The following is a 16,367-nucleotide window of genomic DNA, read 5'->3' as shown; positions in this document are numbered from 1 at the left end:
AGGTGGAGTTCCACCTGGTGGGCACGTCGCATATGAGGCGGTGAGCGGGAAGGCTGAAGTTACGCTGTAGCGCAGACAGGCGAGCAGCGGCAGGGTGTGAACGCCGGAAGCGCGAACAGACGTCAGAGCTGCTGCATAAAGTGCGGGCCATGTCGGGGTAGTTGTGAATGAACTTCTGCACCACCAAATTCAGCACATGCGCCAGGCAAGGGATGTGCGTCAAACCGGCTAGTCCCAGAGCTGCAACGAGATTTCGCCCATTATCGCACACCACCAGGCCAGGCTTGAGGCTCACCGGCAGCAACCACTCGACGGTCTGTTGTTCTATACCCCCCCACAACTCCTGTGCGGTGTGGGGCCTGTCCCCCAAACATATGAGTTTCAGAACGGCCTGCTGACGTTTACCCCGGGCTGTGCTAAAGTTGGTGGTGAAGGTGTGTGGCTGACTGGATGAGCAGGTGGAAGAAGAGGAGGAGGAAGCTGATACATCCCATGTTTGCTGGGCGGCAAGTGCCAACGTTCCTCCAGAGGCGGAGGAAGAGGCCGGGGCGGCGGCAGCAGCAGAAGAGGCCGAGGCGGCGGCAGCAGCAGAAGAGGTAGCAGGGGGAGCCTGAGTGACTTCCTTGTTTTTAAGGTGTTTACTCCACTGCAGTTCATGCTTTGCATGCAGGTGCCTGGTCATGCAGGTTGTGCTAAGGTTCAGAACGTTAATGCCTCACTTCAGGCTCTGATGGCACAGCGTGCAAACCACTCGGGTCTTGTCGTCAGCACATTGTTTGAAGAACTGCCACACCAGGGAACTCCTTGAAGCTGCCTTTGGGGGTGCTCGGTCCCAGATGGCGGCGGTGAGTAGCAGGCGGAGTCTCTTGGCGGCGGGTGTTCTGATTTTGCCCACTGCTCCCTCTTTTGCTACGCTGTTGGCTCGGTCTCACCACTGCCTCTTCCTCTGAACTGTGAAAGTCAGTGGCACGACCTTCATTCCATGTGGGGTCTAGGACCTCATCGTCCCCTGAATCGTCTTCCACCCAGTCTTGATCCCTGACCTCCTGTTCAGTCTGCACACTGCAGAAAGACGCAGCAGTTGGCACCTGTGTTTCGTCATCATCAGAGACGTGCTGAGGTGGTATTCCCATGTCCTCATCATCAGGAAACATAAGTGGTTGTGCGTTAGTGCATTCTATCTCTTCCACCCCTGGGGAAGGGCTAGGAGGATGCCCTTGGGAAACCCTGCCAGCAGAGTCTTCAAACAGCATAAGAGACTGCTGCATAACTTGAGGCTCAGACAGTTTCCCTGATATGCATGGGGGTGATGTGACAGACTGATGGGCTTGGTTTTCATGCGCCATCTGTGCGCTTTCTGCAGAAGACTGGGTGGGAGATAATGTGAACGTGCTGGATGCACTGTCGGCCACCCAATTGACTAATGCCTGTACCTGCTCAGGCCTTACCATCCTTAGAACGGCATTGGGCCCCACCAAATATCCCTGTAAATTCTGGCGGCTACTGGGACCTGAGGTAGTTGGTACACTAGGACGTGTGGCTGTGGAAGAACGGCCACGCCCTCTCCCAGCACCAGAGGGTCCACTAACACCACGACCATGTCCACGTCCCTTACTAGATGTTTTCCTCATTGTTACCGTTCACCACAATAAGAAAAATATTATTCGGGCCAATGTATTGAATTAAAATTCAGGCCTTTTTTTTTTTTTTAGACACCTAACACTATCTGGCTATCTATTTAGGTACCGTATTACACTAATACAGGCACACCAGTAATGACAGATTTAGCTGAATATAAATGTGAGGCCTATTTTTTAGGCGCTGGGTGACAGGCTCAACTTGCCCCTGATGTAGTATATGTCCAAAAAATAACCACACTATTGATGGTTAAATGCACTTGGTGGTAGCTTGTGCTGGTGCACCACAAGCCACATAATGGCCGCCGATCACCCCAGAAAAAAGTGACTGAAAAACACTCTGGGCAGCCTAAAAACGGTGAGCAATTGAATATCAGCAGTTCAATGATCCACAGCTGTAGATCGATCTCTGAATGAAGTCTTTTGGAGGAGTTAATCTGCCTAATCTCGCCCTAACATCGCAGCTGCAACCTCTCCCTACGCTTGTATTAGCAGAGTGACGTGCAGCGCTAGGTGACCCAAGCTTATATAGAGGCTGGGTCACATGCTGCACTGGCCAATCACAGCCATGCCAATAGTAGGCATGGCTGTGATGGCCTCTTGGGTCAAGTAGTATGATGCTTGTTGATTGGCTGCTTTGCAGCCTTTCAAAAAGCACCAAGAAAGCACCAAACCCGAACTTTTACGAAAATGTTCGGGTTCGGGTCCGTGTCACGGACACCCCAAAATTCGGTACGAACCCGAACTATACAGTTCGGGTTCGCTCATCCCTACACAATATCCTTAATGCTTTCGAGTAGAGATGGGGACTCCTCTTCCACCACTTTGTCGACACAATGCTGACATAAATTTTTTTTACCAGGAAGGGGCAAAGCTTCCTCCTGCAAACAGCACATTCTTTCCCTCTGGTCTTTGAGGTAGCCTTTCTAGGGCCCTCCTTAATTGTCTAAAAATAGAGACAAGAAAAAAGACCCCCTTAAACTATTAACGAAAGAAAAGGCTGGGGAAAGATCCCCTTTACCCCACCAGAAGTACCGGTCTAACTTCGTGACCCTCCTGCGGGTCGGCGCACTGACTGCTCTCATCCTTCATGGTAAAAGGCAAGGATAGAGCGTTTTCCATAGGAGGTTCAAGTCTTCACGTAGGCAGGCTGGTCTCATTCTGACCGCGCGCTTAAGGGACTATTTGAATCCCTAGGTCAAGTCCCTGCTGGTGCTACTGTGCGGCCTTTAGTAGGAGAAGTCCGCCCCCACTTCCGGAACGCACTCTGTGTGCATTCCAAATAGCGGAAGTTGCGCCACGCACTTCCGGTTCTCGCCCGCTCACGCAAGATTTTAGCCACTCTCCACCGCGTAGAGGCAGGCCCTGGACCTCCTGAGCACCGCTAGGAAGCTCCGGCGTGCCGGCCACACCTCCCAGTGCCGCCGGGTATGCCCAGGAACACCAGCCCGAAAAAGAATTCCAGGACCCAGAAGGCAGAATCCAGACTTACCAGGCAGCTCCTAGAGGAGACTTACGCCGAACCAGGTAACCCCCAGAGTATTCCGGGGACCTGCAGCCTAAACCTTTGCTCTCCACAAAATTGTCCTATTCATAGGACAGGAAACAAGAACTGGTTGTATAGGAGCAGTACCCCTCCTTAAGAGCTCTCCACGAAAGTTCCTGTTTCCTGTCCTGGATGGAGGCAGTCTCAAGGGTGCTATCATGGGCGTAAGGGAAAAATACTTTCCTTCGCAAGGGATGTTACATAGGCGATTCTTGGATGCTACATCGCCTGCTCAATTTTTTAACGATAAGGCCCTCCGGGCAGAGTTAGATAACGAAGCGGCTCTGGCAGATAATCTAACAGCGTCTACAGAGGCATCTGCTAAAAAGTCTGCTGCCTTAGCAATAATTGTCCTCTGGGGACACTGTCTTTAATCTGAAACTCGAGCTGTTTGATCCTTAAGATCAGGGCTTTGGCTGTGCAAGTAGCGGCAACATTAGGCTTAAAGGAGGCCCCCCAGCGATTCCCATGTGCGTCTCAAAAAAACTGTCTGCCTTTCTATCCATAGGGTCTTTTAACTAACCTAAATCAAAGGGAACGGAGGATCTACAGCAGGCATCTCAAACTCGCAGCCCTCCAGCTGTTGTAAAACTACAACTCCCACAATGCCCTGCTGTAGGCGGATACCTGTAGGCTGTCCGGGCATGCTGGGAGTTGTAGTTTTGCAACAGCTGGAGGGCCGTGAGTTTGAGATGCCTGATCTACAGGATACCTTTCCTATGGGTACATCAATCTTTGGGGCCCGCTCCCAAGATTGGCAATCCGACTCCAAAGGGATACTTCAGCTTCACGGATGACTGAATAAAACTCAGTTAATCTTTAGAGCCCAAGCACGCCTCTTCCAGCATAAGTAACTGCCCACACCCGAACTCTTTGCCGCCGCCCTCCGCTATGTGAAATCTCACGCAGGCGTGCTTGGGCTCTAAAGGAAGGCGGGATGGGCACTGTACGGGGGAGTTACTGGGCACCAAAGAAGGATAATAACGCCCCTCTGGGCACCTTGGACACTCATTTGCATAACATATAAAGTTGATTTTATCGCTAATTAATCCATGAAACTTAAAATGAAGACTACAGCTGGAAAAAAAGGTATTTTATTGTACATGGAAGTAGTAACACCTTAATATGCTCAAACCAGGTGACAGATTCCCTTTAAAGGGATTCTGTCACCAGGATTAGCAATATGTAGACATTTATATGTGCCCATTAGTCTTCATGCAGTGTTTACAATGATCCCTGTTTATGCTCTGTGTGCCTTATATTCTTATAAAAAGCGATCTTATTCATATGTAAATTACCTTTGTCAGGAGCCCAAAGGGTTGTCCCACGATCTCCTGGAGCCCAGCCGCGCCCATCGATCCGGAGGCCAGCACCACCTACTACTTAATTTATTCCAACTCAGCGGAACATTAAACACAGATATGACATTGAGGTATTAATGACCATTATGATATTACAAGTCTAACAAAACCAAAATTGACACTGCTGGGACTTGTGGTTCCCCAGGACAGCTTAAAGCTGGCTTTTCAGCCTTTCAAAGGCACAGGGACGTACTGTTCGGTACCTCTGTGACTGCAATGGTCCACCGAGGCTAAATCCGGCCTTAAATCAGCGCAGATTATGCATGCAACCCGAGATATAAAAAATGACAATGTTCGAGTTCCTAAAAGGTCGATGGGAGGTCGCTTTCACATCTCTCCCTGGTATCCGGCTGGGACTGTAGTCAGAAGATCTGACTCGTGCTATTCCAGGATCTAATATTTTACGATGACCCTTGGCAGGAGGCTTTTGAAGCTCATGTCCTTATGTTTATGACCGGGAAGTGTCGTTTTCAATTAACTAGGAAGCAGCTCCAGCGAGAGGATATTTCGCTTTCTTTTAAAAACAGAGTAAAGGGGACCTCTAGATCTGAGAGAGTGTGTGTGTGTTTAAAGAGGTACTCTACTTGGGGTACCATCATCACAGAAAGAACTTATTTTTGGTCTTCAATGTTCATGGTCGCTCTTATTGCTTTTGAAAGCGACAAAGTAGCTTAGTATAAGCAGGAGCCAACTTTGCTTTACACAACCCACATTCTTTGTATTTTGTTTTTGAGGATGCCTTTTTAGGTTTATCCTGAAAAACAAGACTGCCATAAGCCCATATTCATAAAGCAGCACATACCACCGTAATACCCTCCATCCATACCACAGGCGCAAGGGTAGACTGCTCCTTCTGGTCACCAGTACTCTCCATGATCTTTCAACAGCCTGGATCCGGACCTTTCCGACAAGGATCCCAGGGTTCTAGCTGGGTCTGAATTTAACTTAGGCTTTTTTCCCTGCACTTCCTGGTGCAGGGATGAAATCTCGTGGGAGTTACTGAAGTCACGCGCATCGCGCACGTGGCTCATCAGGCCCGTATTCTTTTTTTAGCCCTTCCCGGGTTTGGGGTGCGCATGGGAGCCTGCTCCGCTGCCACAGACGCCGGTAATAGCGGAAAAACCATTACCTTCTTGGACTGGCGTCAATAAGGGAGGGACGACATTACAGAGAGAAGGAAGAAACGCGCAGATGCACGGCGCTCCGTGTTCACGGTTAGTAACCCAGCTGACCTATACACTCAGTATAGCGCTCATGCAGCAACGTTCTCCTCCGTTGCATATTCCGGGTGAGTTCACCGCTCCACACACCCAGCGCACCCTAAAGTTCCTTAAACTGCCCAGGGAGAAACTACTCACCCCTCTGGCACATACATGTAGGATCCACTTCCTAGGACCTGTTGGTTTCCTGTCCTGGGAGGTGGACCCTCTCTCATGGTGCAGTCATGGACGATAGGCAAACAAACCTTTGTACCGAACCCGGGTTCGGTTTCAAGGTACCACCTGGAACTGAACCAGAGTTCGGTACAAAGGTTGTTTACATTAGAAATTAATTTACGAATTTCTTTTATTATACATGCTTTTGGAGGCTGACTTATACAGTATGTGTCAATGTCGTACAATGTGGTTTACTTTTTCAATAAAAACTATATTGATTTAAAAAAGAAATTAATTTACGAAGTTATTACCCGAAGTCTCGCAAAGCAACAACTGGCTCATTGGAGCCAATACATTCGAATACTGTACGGAGGGCTCGCTCCGTACAGTATTGGACCAAAGTTTTATGCGAATCAACTTCAGATGAAGTATTAGAAGTAGATTCGCTCATCCTTAATCTTTACCTAAGCATACCTGACATTAGGATTTCCACCATGTTGCAAAATCAGCGTCAAACATCTCAGGGCACACTCGCTCTCCTTTCCTGAAGCAAGGTGAATAGCTGCAATACCTTTGGGAAGAACTAGATTTGGGTCTGCTCCACATTGCAAGAGATCTTCAACCTCTCTGAGTAAAGACAAAAACGTAACCACAAAGCATGTTAAAGATTAGTTAGAGAAATGGTTGGGATTTTTTTTTTTATATATTTACAAAAAAAAAAAAAAAAAAAAACTATGGGGGTCATTTATTAAACTGGTGTAAAGTAGAACTGGCTTAGTTTCCCATAGCAACTGTAGGAAGGCGCAAGGGACCGTCGTTGATGGTAGGTATGCGTCACCGAGGTTCCTGGCCTCGGAGTACGAGACAGTTTTCATGTGTCAGCAGCAGTTGCTGTTTGACACCTTGCTATTTAGTATAGCTGTAATAGCTGATCCGGGACGGCTGTTACTGGGAGTAGTCAAAGTGCTGGGTGGGTGACTACTCCCCACGTTCCAGGCTGGTTCTTGACTGGCCTATATAAAAAACCCAGCCAGCAGTGTCAGCTGGTGGCAATTACCTTTCTCTCCGACAGAGGAGCTCTGGCAATCGCTGGATTGGGATCTGAGAATTGTGTTAGGCTGGAGGCCCGAGTTTGGGAGGTCTGCTCTGTCCTGAGCAATGCCGATCGGATGTGAACTAACACCTAGGATAACAGGTGACTCTTTTGCTGTATGAACTGTCTAAGTGTGAACGAACACAAAAACTGCAAATGGACTGTCGTACTGTTTTGTTACCATAAGTGTGAATAAAACACTGAAGTTTTTGAGTTACAAACTGGTCTTTGCCTCTATACTGCATCCGCTTGTCCCGTCTACCAGAGTGAATCCCCACAAATTGGTGGAGGATGCGGGCAAGAGCAGTGAGACTGGCGTGAACGCCAAAATATTTTTGTTTGCATTTTTGGGCACGGTTGTATGTCATACATCAAAAACTGTATTACAACCTGTGTCCCACGACAAAATGGAGGCTGTTGTGAAGGCCCTCATGGAGGCTAATCTGCAGCAGCGATAGACAAACCTGCAACAGCAAGAGACCAACCAGTTGCAGCTACAACACGTGATAGCTTTGCAGACAGCAGGAGCAACCCTGAGCGTCCACGATGCCCGGAAGGCAGTCCGTGCGGCGATTCCTAAGCTGAAACCCGCAGACGACATTGAAACCTACCTTGCGATGTACGAGAAAGTGTCCATAAGGGAGAAGCTACCCCAAGACCAGTGGGCTGAGGTCGTCGCTCGGTTTCTGGCATCCAATTCCCAGCGGGTGCAATTCGACTTGCCGGACGGTCAAGTGGCCGACTACCACAAAGTAAAGGGTGAGATTTTGGCAAGACTGGGGGTGAATGTGTCGGTCCGGGCCCAGCGGGTACATCAGTCGGTGTTTAAGCCGGCTGAGCCTGCGAGACCCCAGTATTATGACTTACTACTCCACCTTTTGCAAAAATGGCTACAGCCTGATGTGCAGAGTCCTATGGCAATACTGGACAGAATATTGGCTGATAAGTTCTGGAGGACTTTGCAACCCCATCTCCAGCAATGGATTGGCCAGGTCTCTCCAGGTAATGCCCTTGAGATGGTCGACCTGGTGGAACGCTATGAGGCTACCCGGAATCTACAGGGAGGTTCTTTTGGTAGGGGGGCATACAAATTAGGGTTGTTGCGATACCCAATCTATACTTTTGTCCCGGTATCGATATGATATCAGGATTTCCATTTTTTCTATACTAGGCTGCGCAGTCTAGTATCACAGAACATGAGCGCGCTGCTGTCAGCATGCTCATGTTCCCTCAGCAGCACAGGGGAGAAGGAAGCAGTCTCTCCCTCCCCCTGTGCCGCTGCCACCAATGAGGAGAGAGGGGCGGGTGCACTGCGCCACCAATGATAGGACGACCTTCCATGGGTCTGGACTTAGTTAAGTTAGCAGGCTACATAGAGTGGCGCCCAGGGATCTCCCTGCACCTACTATTATTCCTGTGCGCCGCTCCGTTCGCCCGCTGTGCCCCAGCAATGGGGAGGAGGAGACATCAAACAAAATATTAAGTATAAATCACCCCCTTTCCCAATTTTACATATAAAATATATAAACAATAAATAAACATATTGCCACGTCCGAAAAGTCCAAACTATTAAAATATATTTTAAAAAATCTATGCTGTGAACACCGGAACATAAAAAAATATATATATATAAAAACTGCGCGATTTGCCATTTTTTCACATGGTATCGAGCATCGCAATACTTTTTTATGGTATCGAAATTGAATAAAAAATTTGGTATCGCAACAATTCTAATTCAAATCCCGTAAATCTCCACCCCAGACCTGGCGACTTGTGCCAACCAAACCCGCCCAGGATGTACCCCCTGTGGACCCAGCTCCGATAGTCTGCTAGCGGTGTCAGGAGCCTGGCCATGTACGAGCCGACTGTCCACATCAGGTGGAACCCATGGACACGAACTATGGCTTCTGTCAGTCGTTATAGGCCAGGTAGCTGTGTGCAGCAGGTACCCCAGAAACTCTAAATCACTTGTGCCAGGTGGAAGTGGGAGAAACTCCAGTGGAGGCCCTAGTAAGGGCTCCCCTGGTACGGTCCGCTGAGTATACTGGCCGGAAAGTCGGGGTCATGTGCATTCATGGGGACTTAAAAGACAATCCCACCATCCTGGTGTCTAACCACAGGGGCCGGCAGGTGGACTTACACTACGAACTTATAATAGGGAGAGACTTCCCGGGTTTCCTGGCACTGTGGCCTGCTACGAAAGTGACTGATACCCATGAGACAGGGGTAACCCCAGCAGAGTGGCCTTGCTCCAGGGGAAGGCCAAAACCCTGAGAACCCGAGGCTGAAGGTGACCGCCACTTCGGTGGAAGAGGGGGGAGACCACCCCACTGAGTGTAATGATGGGAGACGTGGAGGACTTGCCTCCAGGACCTGAGCTGGCCGACCTCAACGTCTCTGGGGATAATTTTGGTACTGCACAACACCGGGACCCAACCCTATGCCGAACCTGGGAAAATGTATTAACAGTAGATGGTGAACCACAACAAGCAGGGGCAGAGTCAGTGTTCCCCCGTTTTGTGGTTCAACAGGATATGTTGTATCGGGTAAACCAGCTGCGGGGTGAACCCATTAAACAGTTGGTGGTGCCCCAGGCTTATCACAAACTCGTGTTAGAGTTAGCCCACCAACATGTTCTCAGGGGTCATCTGGGAATGCAGAAAACACAGGACCGGATACTACAACGCTTTTACTGGCCCAGTGTTTAGGGAGGTTGACGAATTCTGTAAGTCTTGCCCGACCTGCCAGGCAACTTTTCCACAGTCCATTGTTACCTCTCCCGATCATAGAGGTACCGTTTGAGTGAATCGCTATGGAAGTAGGCCCAGTACCGAAGTCCGCTAGAGGACACCAACACATCTTGGTCGCCCTAGACTACGCTACTCAGTACCCGGAGGTGGTGCCACTGCGACATACATAGGCTAAACTTATAGCTAAGGAGCTAATGGAGATGTTCTCCCGAGTGGGGCTACCTAAAGAGGTTCTGACTGACCAGGAGACCCCTTTTATGTCCAAGGTCATGAGGGAACTCTATAAGTTGCTGCATATCAAACAGTTTACGGACCTCTGTGTTCCATCCGCAAAACGGACAGTCTGGTTGAAAGTTTAACAAAACACACACAAAAAAAATAACACAATTAGACTTACCGGTAATTCCGTTTCCTGGAATCCACCATGACGGCCCACAATGAGATTGACCCTTGACCTCTGTAGGGGCAGGAACACATGAAGAGAGTTTAAATTCCCCCCCACCCCTCCACCTCCTCAGTGCTTTACAAATTACCCGAAAGGTGGAACAAAAATAAAAGGATATTGATTCATACCCCTTAATATATCATCTATATCTTCCCCGTGTAAAAAATATAATTATATAATTATATATATATATATATATATATATACACATACACACATACACACACATACACACATATACAATAGAGATATAAACCTCCTGGCACTCTGGAGGGTTGCTGCTTGGAGTCGGGTTCCCACCCCGTGTAGTGAATAAAATAGAAAACTCCAGCAATGTGCGTTTGTATCAAAGAATATTTAGTTTATTATGAAAATGCGGCGTCGTGATGTGACGTTTCGGCCACTTAGGCCTTTATCAAACTATGTGAAAAATACAAAGGGAGGGTGATAATTACAATCATGTCAGATATCCAACATATGGTGTACAAATAAATCTATAATACATACAGGAGTATAAGGAACACAAGATGTCCCACAGGTCGATTCAACATATTGCAATCCATAACATGTTATTTTGAAAAATACGACAAGAGGGGAAAAGAAAGCAGCACGTTAGAGGGGAAGGGAAAAAAAAGGAAAAAGAAAATTACAAGTCAGCATTTCCAGTGATGAGAGTCTACATAAGTCAGTTTTCCTTGACTCATGGCTTATGTAGACTCTCATCACTGGAAATTCTGACTTGTAATTTTCTTTTTCCTTTTTTTCCCCTTCCCCTCTAACGTGCTGAGAACTTCAGAACTGCCTTAATTCTACATGGCATTGATTCAACAAGGTGCTGATAGCATTCTTTAGAAATGTTGGCCCATATTGATAGGATAGCATCTTGCAGTTGATGGAGATTTGAGGGATGCACATCCAGGGCACGAAGCTCCCGTTCCACCACATCCCAAAGATGCTCTATTGGGTTGAGATCTGGTAACTGTGGGGGCCATTTTAGTACAGTGAACTAATTGTCATGTTCAAGAAACCATTTTTCTAGTCTTCAACAGTCCCATTTTGGTGAGCTCATACAAATAGGAAAAAGAGGCTACAATTTGCAGTGGAGATGAGTGGTACCCGGTGGGGTCTTCTGCTGTTGTAGCCCATCAGCCTCAAGGTTGTGTGTGTTGTGGCTTCACAAATGCTTTGCTGCATACCTCGGTTGTAACGAGTGGTTATTTCAGTCAACGTTTCTCTTCTATCAGCTTGAATCAGTCGGCCCATTCTCCTCTGACCTCTAGCATCCACAAGGCATTTTCGCCCACAGGACTGCCGCATACTGGATGTTTTTCCCTTTTCACACCATTCTTTGTAAACCCTAGAAATGGTTGTGCGTGAAAATCCCAGTAACTGAGCAGATTGTGAAATACTCAGACTGGCCCGTCTGGCACCAACAACCATGCCACGCTCAAAATTGCTTAAATCACCTTTCTTTCCCATTCTGACATTCAGTTTGGAGTTCAGGAGATTGTCTTGACCAGGACCACAACCCTACATGCATTGAAGCAACTGCCATGCGATTATCTAGTCAACCAATCGCATTAATGAGAAATAGAACAGGTGTTCCTAATAATTCTTTAGGTGAGTATATATATATTCCTATGAGTGTGTGTGTGTGTATATAATAAATATATATATATTATTTATTTTTTTTTTTTTTATGGGAATACTGTAGTACGGGCCGTCATGGTGGATTCAAGGAAACAAAATTACCGGGAAGTCTAATTGCGGTTTTTCCAGTTTATCCACCATGACGGCTCACAATGAGAGGTAACAAATGACTAAGTGGGTGGGGATATCGCCTGTAAAACCTTCTGGCCAAAAAGAGCTTAATTCGAGTCTGGAAGACTAAGACGATAGTGTCTTAGGGCTTGACAGATCTGGTCAAGTGAGACACCTCCTTTTTCAGCCCAAGACGAGGCAGTGGCCCTAGTGGAATGGGCTTTAATGACTCCAGGGCTGGGTTTGCCCTGTATCACATAGCAACACTCAATGGTGGATCTAATCCACCTAGCTATGGAAGATTTAGAGAGCTTCTTTCCCTTATTTCTTCCTGAGAACTGTATTAGGAAGGATAATAATCTCCTAAATTCTTGGGTAGACTCAAGATATTGAATGACAGTATTTATAACATCTAATAGACGCATTTTAATCGCCTGACCATGTATCTTCAGACCCGGTGATAGAGGGTAGGAATATCTCCTGGTCCCGGTGGAAGGAGGAGACCACTTTAGGGAGGAACCCAGGATCGAGCGTTAGACGAATGTGATCTTCAGAAAAGCGTTTAGGGAAAGGTGCTTTAAAGAAATATTTGACAGCGGCACGAAGGAAGGTTTTGTTAAACCCTCTAGGACGATGTTTAGGTCCCAAGTTGGAGCCCTAGATCTTAGAGTGGGTCTTAATCGGATTGCTGCTCTGATGAATCTCCTGACCCATCCGATTGGCTAGGCTGCAGTCGTAGAAGGTGCTAAGAGCCAATATTTTTACTTTCAGGGTACTAGGTCTCAATCCTAATTTTAAGCCATTCTGAAGGAAATCTAAAAATTTTATTGATGGGAGGAGAGGAGGTGCCCGGGTGATCCACCCCTAAGCAAGAGCAGTATTTTTTCCAGATTTTTAGGTAGATGGAAGATGTAACCTTTTTCCTACTGGCCCTGAGGGTGAGTATCACTATCTGAAAGGCCTCTACTTCTTAAGGTCTCGCTCTCAGGATCCAGCTAATCTGAATATTCTTGGGTCGGAATGTAGAAGAGGGCCCTGGACTAGCATGTCTCTCTGAAAGCGGATCTCCCAACGATAGTTGTTTCCGAGCGGAAAACCAGCTCCTCTTTGGCCATAGAGGAGCTATCAGGATCAGAGTGGTTGGTTCCCCTAGGAACTTCTGGATGACTCGAGGGATTAGAGGTATTGGAGGGAATGCGTATGCTAGTCTCCATCTCCAGCGTATTGAACAGGGCGTCTATCGCCCAAGGTCCGTCCTCTGGATTTAGGGAGCAAAAGAGCTCTACCTGAGTGTTTCGTCTGGAAGCGAATAAGTCTATTTCGCGATGACCCCATCTTTCGGATATCTTCTGAAAGATTTCCCTGTTCAGGGACCATTTTCCTGGATCTATTCTCTCTCTGCTCAGGTAGTCTGCCACTGTATTTTCGCATCCTTTCAAGTGGACGGCGGAGAACGTTAAGTTGTTTCTTTCTGCCCAAGAGAAGATTCTTTTTGCCACTCCCCCTAGCAAGCAGGACTTTGTCCCGCCCTGGTGCCTCAAATATGCCACCGTTGTGGTGTTGTCGGACAGGATCTTTAAGTGTTGACCCTTTGACAGATCTTCTCCTCTTGTTATAGCCTCGAGGACAGCATACAGCCCTCTGTAGTTAGATGACCTTATTTTTAGGTCCTCTGGCCAGGTATCCTGAAAATAATGGTCTCCTATTTTGGCTCTCCAGCCCTCGAGACTTGCATCCGTTATTACCTGAACCACAGGATGGTTCCGCCACTCTAGACCTCTGAGTAGTCTTCTCTTTTGCTTCCACCAGTTGAGATCTGTTTTCACAGACTGTGGTATCCATATTCTTCTGTCTAGGTCTACCCATTTTCCATTCCATTCTCTCATGATCCAGCTCTGGGTTATTCTCGTGTGGCTCTGGCACCAAGGGACTGAAGGTAGGCAGGCGGTTAGGCTTCCTAGTAAGCTCATGGCTTCCCTGATGGAGCATCTGTGAGAACTCTGAAACGTCACAATCTTTTTTTATCAGCACCTCTGTTTTGTCCTGTGGAAGAAAGGTCTTTAGTAAGGTTGAGTCCAGTTCTACCCCTAGGAACCTTATTCTTCTGGATGGAGGGAGTGTGGATTTTTTTTATGTTTATAATCCAACCGAGAAGCGTTAGGTTTTCTTCTTCTGTTCTGCCCAGAATCAGGAAGTCGTCGAGGTATGGGATGATCGTTATACCCTCTATTTTGTAACCCTGGGAGATTATGCTTAGTGCCCAGGGATTTGAGGTAATCTGTTCCCATGAGGATAGAAAGCCCATCAGTCTGCCCCCTACTCTGGCGTCATTGTTGTTTGGTCTGTCTGTTTTGGGGATTGAGGATGAAGCCTCTCCCCCTTCCCCCTTTAGGGTAGCTCCATCTTCCGGTTTTTCCTTTACCCCTGTAAGATCTTTGTTGAGGTTGAAACTGACGAAAGGGCTTCCTTTTAGTTTCTTTATCCTCCGTAAACCCCTTTTTCTTATCAGCAGCTCTTTCTAGAATTTTATCTAGAGTGGGCCTAAATACAAATTCTCCTGAGAATGGGATAGAGCAGAGCTTGGCTTTGGAGGCTTTGTCCCCTGACCAGGCCTTCATCCATAGTGGCGGCCGGGCAGCATTGTAAAAAGCTGCTTCTTTTGATGAAAAACTGATAGATTCCGCGGAGGCATCTGCTAGGAATGCTGTGGCGGATCGGAGGAGCGGGATAGAATCACGAATCTCTACTCTAGGAGTTTTATTTTTTAGGTGATCATCAAGTTCTCCTAGCCAGATATACATGGCCCTGGCCAGGGATGTTGCTGCTATATTCGTTTTGATTCCAAACATGGCAGACTCCCAGAAGCTTTTCAGGAGCCCGTCCGCTTTTCGATCCATCGGATCGCCCAGCTGAGAGCAGTCATCAAAAGGCAAAGCGGTTCTCTTTACCACCTTGGCTACCAATTTGTCAACCTTAGGGGTTACATTAAATAATTTACATTCCATCGGATCAAAGCAGATTCTATTTCTGAACTCCTTGGGGACCCCTAGCCTCTTCTCTGGATCAGACCACTCGTCCATAATCATCTCCCGTATGTTTTCGTTTATTGGGAAAACAATGGAAGTTTTTGATCTAAGACCTCCAAACATCTCGTCTTGGACAGTACGGGGCTTAGGGGTGTCCTCAATCCCCATTGTGCACCTGACGGCGCTAAACAGTTCCTCCATTTCATCTGAGGAGAAGAAATATTTGTCATCTTCCTCCACGATCTCTCCCTCTGACAGGGGGTCCTCGTTATGTATCTGTCTAGATGAGACGGAGGCTTCTTCCGCATCCTCGGCATCAGAGGAGGAAATAACGGAGAGCTTGCGCTTCTTGGGAGGGTTAGGGGTACTGGCGGGAGTTGACATAGTGGCCAAAGAAGATTTAATCTCGTCCAGAATAAACAACTTCATTTCTGTAAGAATATCTGGTCAATCTTCTTTCCAGATCTCTGCCGTGGAGGATCTGCACAGTCTTTTCTTGTAATTCTGGGGGAGCCTTTTGGAGCACGCATTACATATTAGAAGTCTCACTTTTGTTTTAGACTCTTTAGTGCCCTGGAAGTGAGGGAACAACTAGATATTCCACAATTAGCAACTAAACTATAAGTGCTGACTTAGTAATACAACCCCCCCGGAGGGGACTCACGGTACTGATGGCAGAAGGATCAGAACCTTCCTGGCGGGGGAGTAGGTGTCTCTGACATCGTGGTGCTTGCAGGCAAAGGCTGTCTGGAACCGCAATTCTTTTAAACATCCCTCGGCGTCTGACGTCATCTAGCTGCGCCCGGGCTGTCGGCGTGTGCCTGCGCCACACCAGGCCTCTATAGGTACGTGCGTCAGCGCGGACCGCCTCCTAATGTTCGTGCTCGATGCGCCGCACCTACTCCCCTGGCCGGTCACGTGTTTCTAGTAAGGAGGACGCCGAACGCAGCGTGCGAACCTCCCTGTGAAGCCGGCACCCAAGACTGCTTCCCAATGTGAGGAAGGAGGTCTAGAGGTAAGGGAGGACCGCAGGCCCCCCAGCATAAGTCGAGACGAGGGTCCTTGTTGCTCCATGCTGTCCAGCCTTAGCCCCTGCCGCGGGAGGACAGCAGGAGATTCCTGTGAAAGAACGAAGTTACTACCCTCCATGATAGGAGGGCTCTCTCCACATGTTGGCCCCTGTAGGGGCAGGAAAGCACTGAGGAGGTGGAGGGGTGGGGGGAATTTAAACTCTCTTCATGTGTTCCTGCCCCTACAGAGGTCAATCTCATTGTGGGCCGTCATGGTGGATGAAATGGAAAAACAAGTTAAAAAGATTGGTGTCTAAAGATGGGAAGGACTGGGACCTTCTTCTGCCCTCTCTCATGTTCGC

At 47.8% G+C, this 16,367-nt stretch overlaps 1 protein-coding gene across 1 annotated transcript in view; it reads right to left on the bottom strand.

The window, feature by feature from the left end:
• The window catches only part of ANKLE1 (ankyrin repeat and LEM domain containing 1), a 133,603-nt gene extending 118,179 nt beyond the window's left edge, over nucleotides 1-15,424 (bottom strand). The window contains 3 exon segments of the mRNA XM_040419840.1: nucleotides 6,395-6,547; nucleotides 13,747-14,012; nucleotides 14,717-15,424. Coding sequence (XP_040275774.1) covers nucleotides 6,395-6,547; nucleotides 13,747-14,012; nucleotides 14,717-15,424 — 1,127 coding nt within the window.
• Between the last annotated feature and the right edge of the window lie 943 nt (nucleotides 15,425-16,367).

The sequence above is a fragment of the Bufo bufo genome, chromosome 2 (genome assembly GCF_905171765.1).
Source record: "Bufo bufo chromosome 2, aBufBuf1.1, whole genome shotgun sequence".
NCBI classification, from domain to species: Eukaryota; Metazoa; Chordata; class Amphibia; order Anura; family Bufonidae; genus Bufo; species Bufo bufo.
The sequence above is the reverse complement of the archived record's forward strand: the minus strand, read 5'-3'. Positions and strand labels throughout refer to the sequence as shown.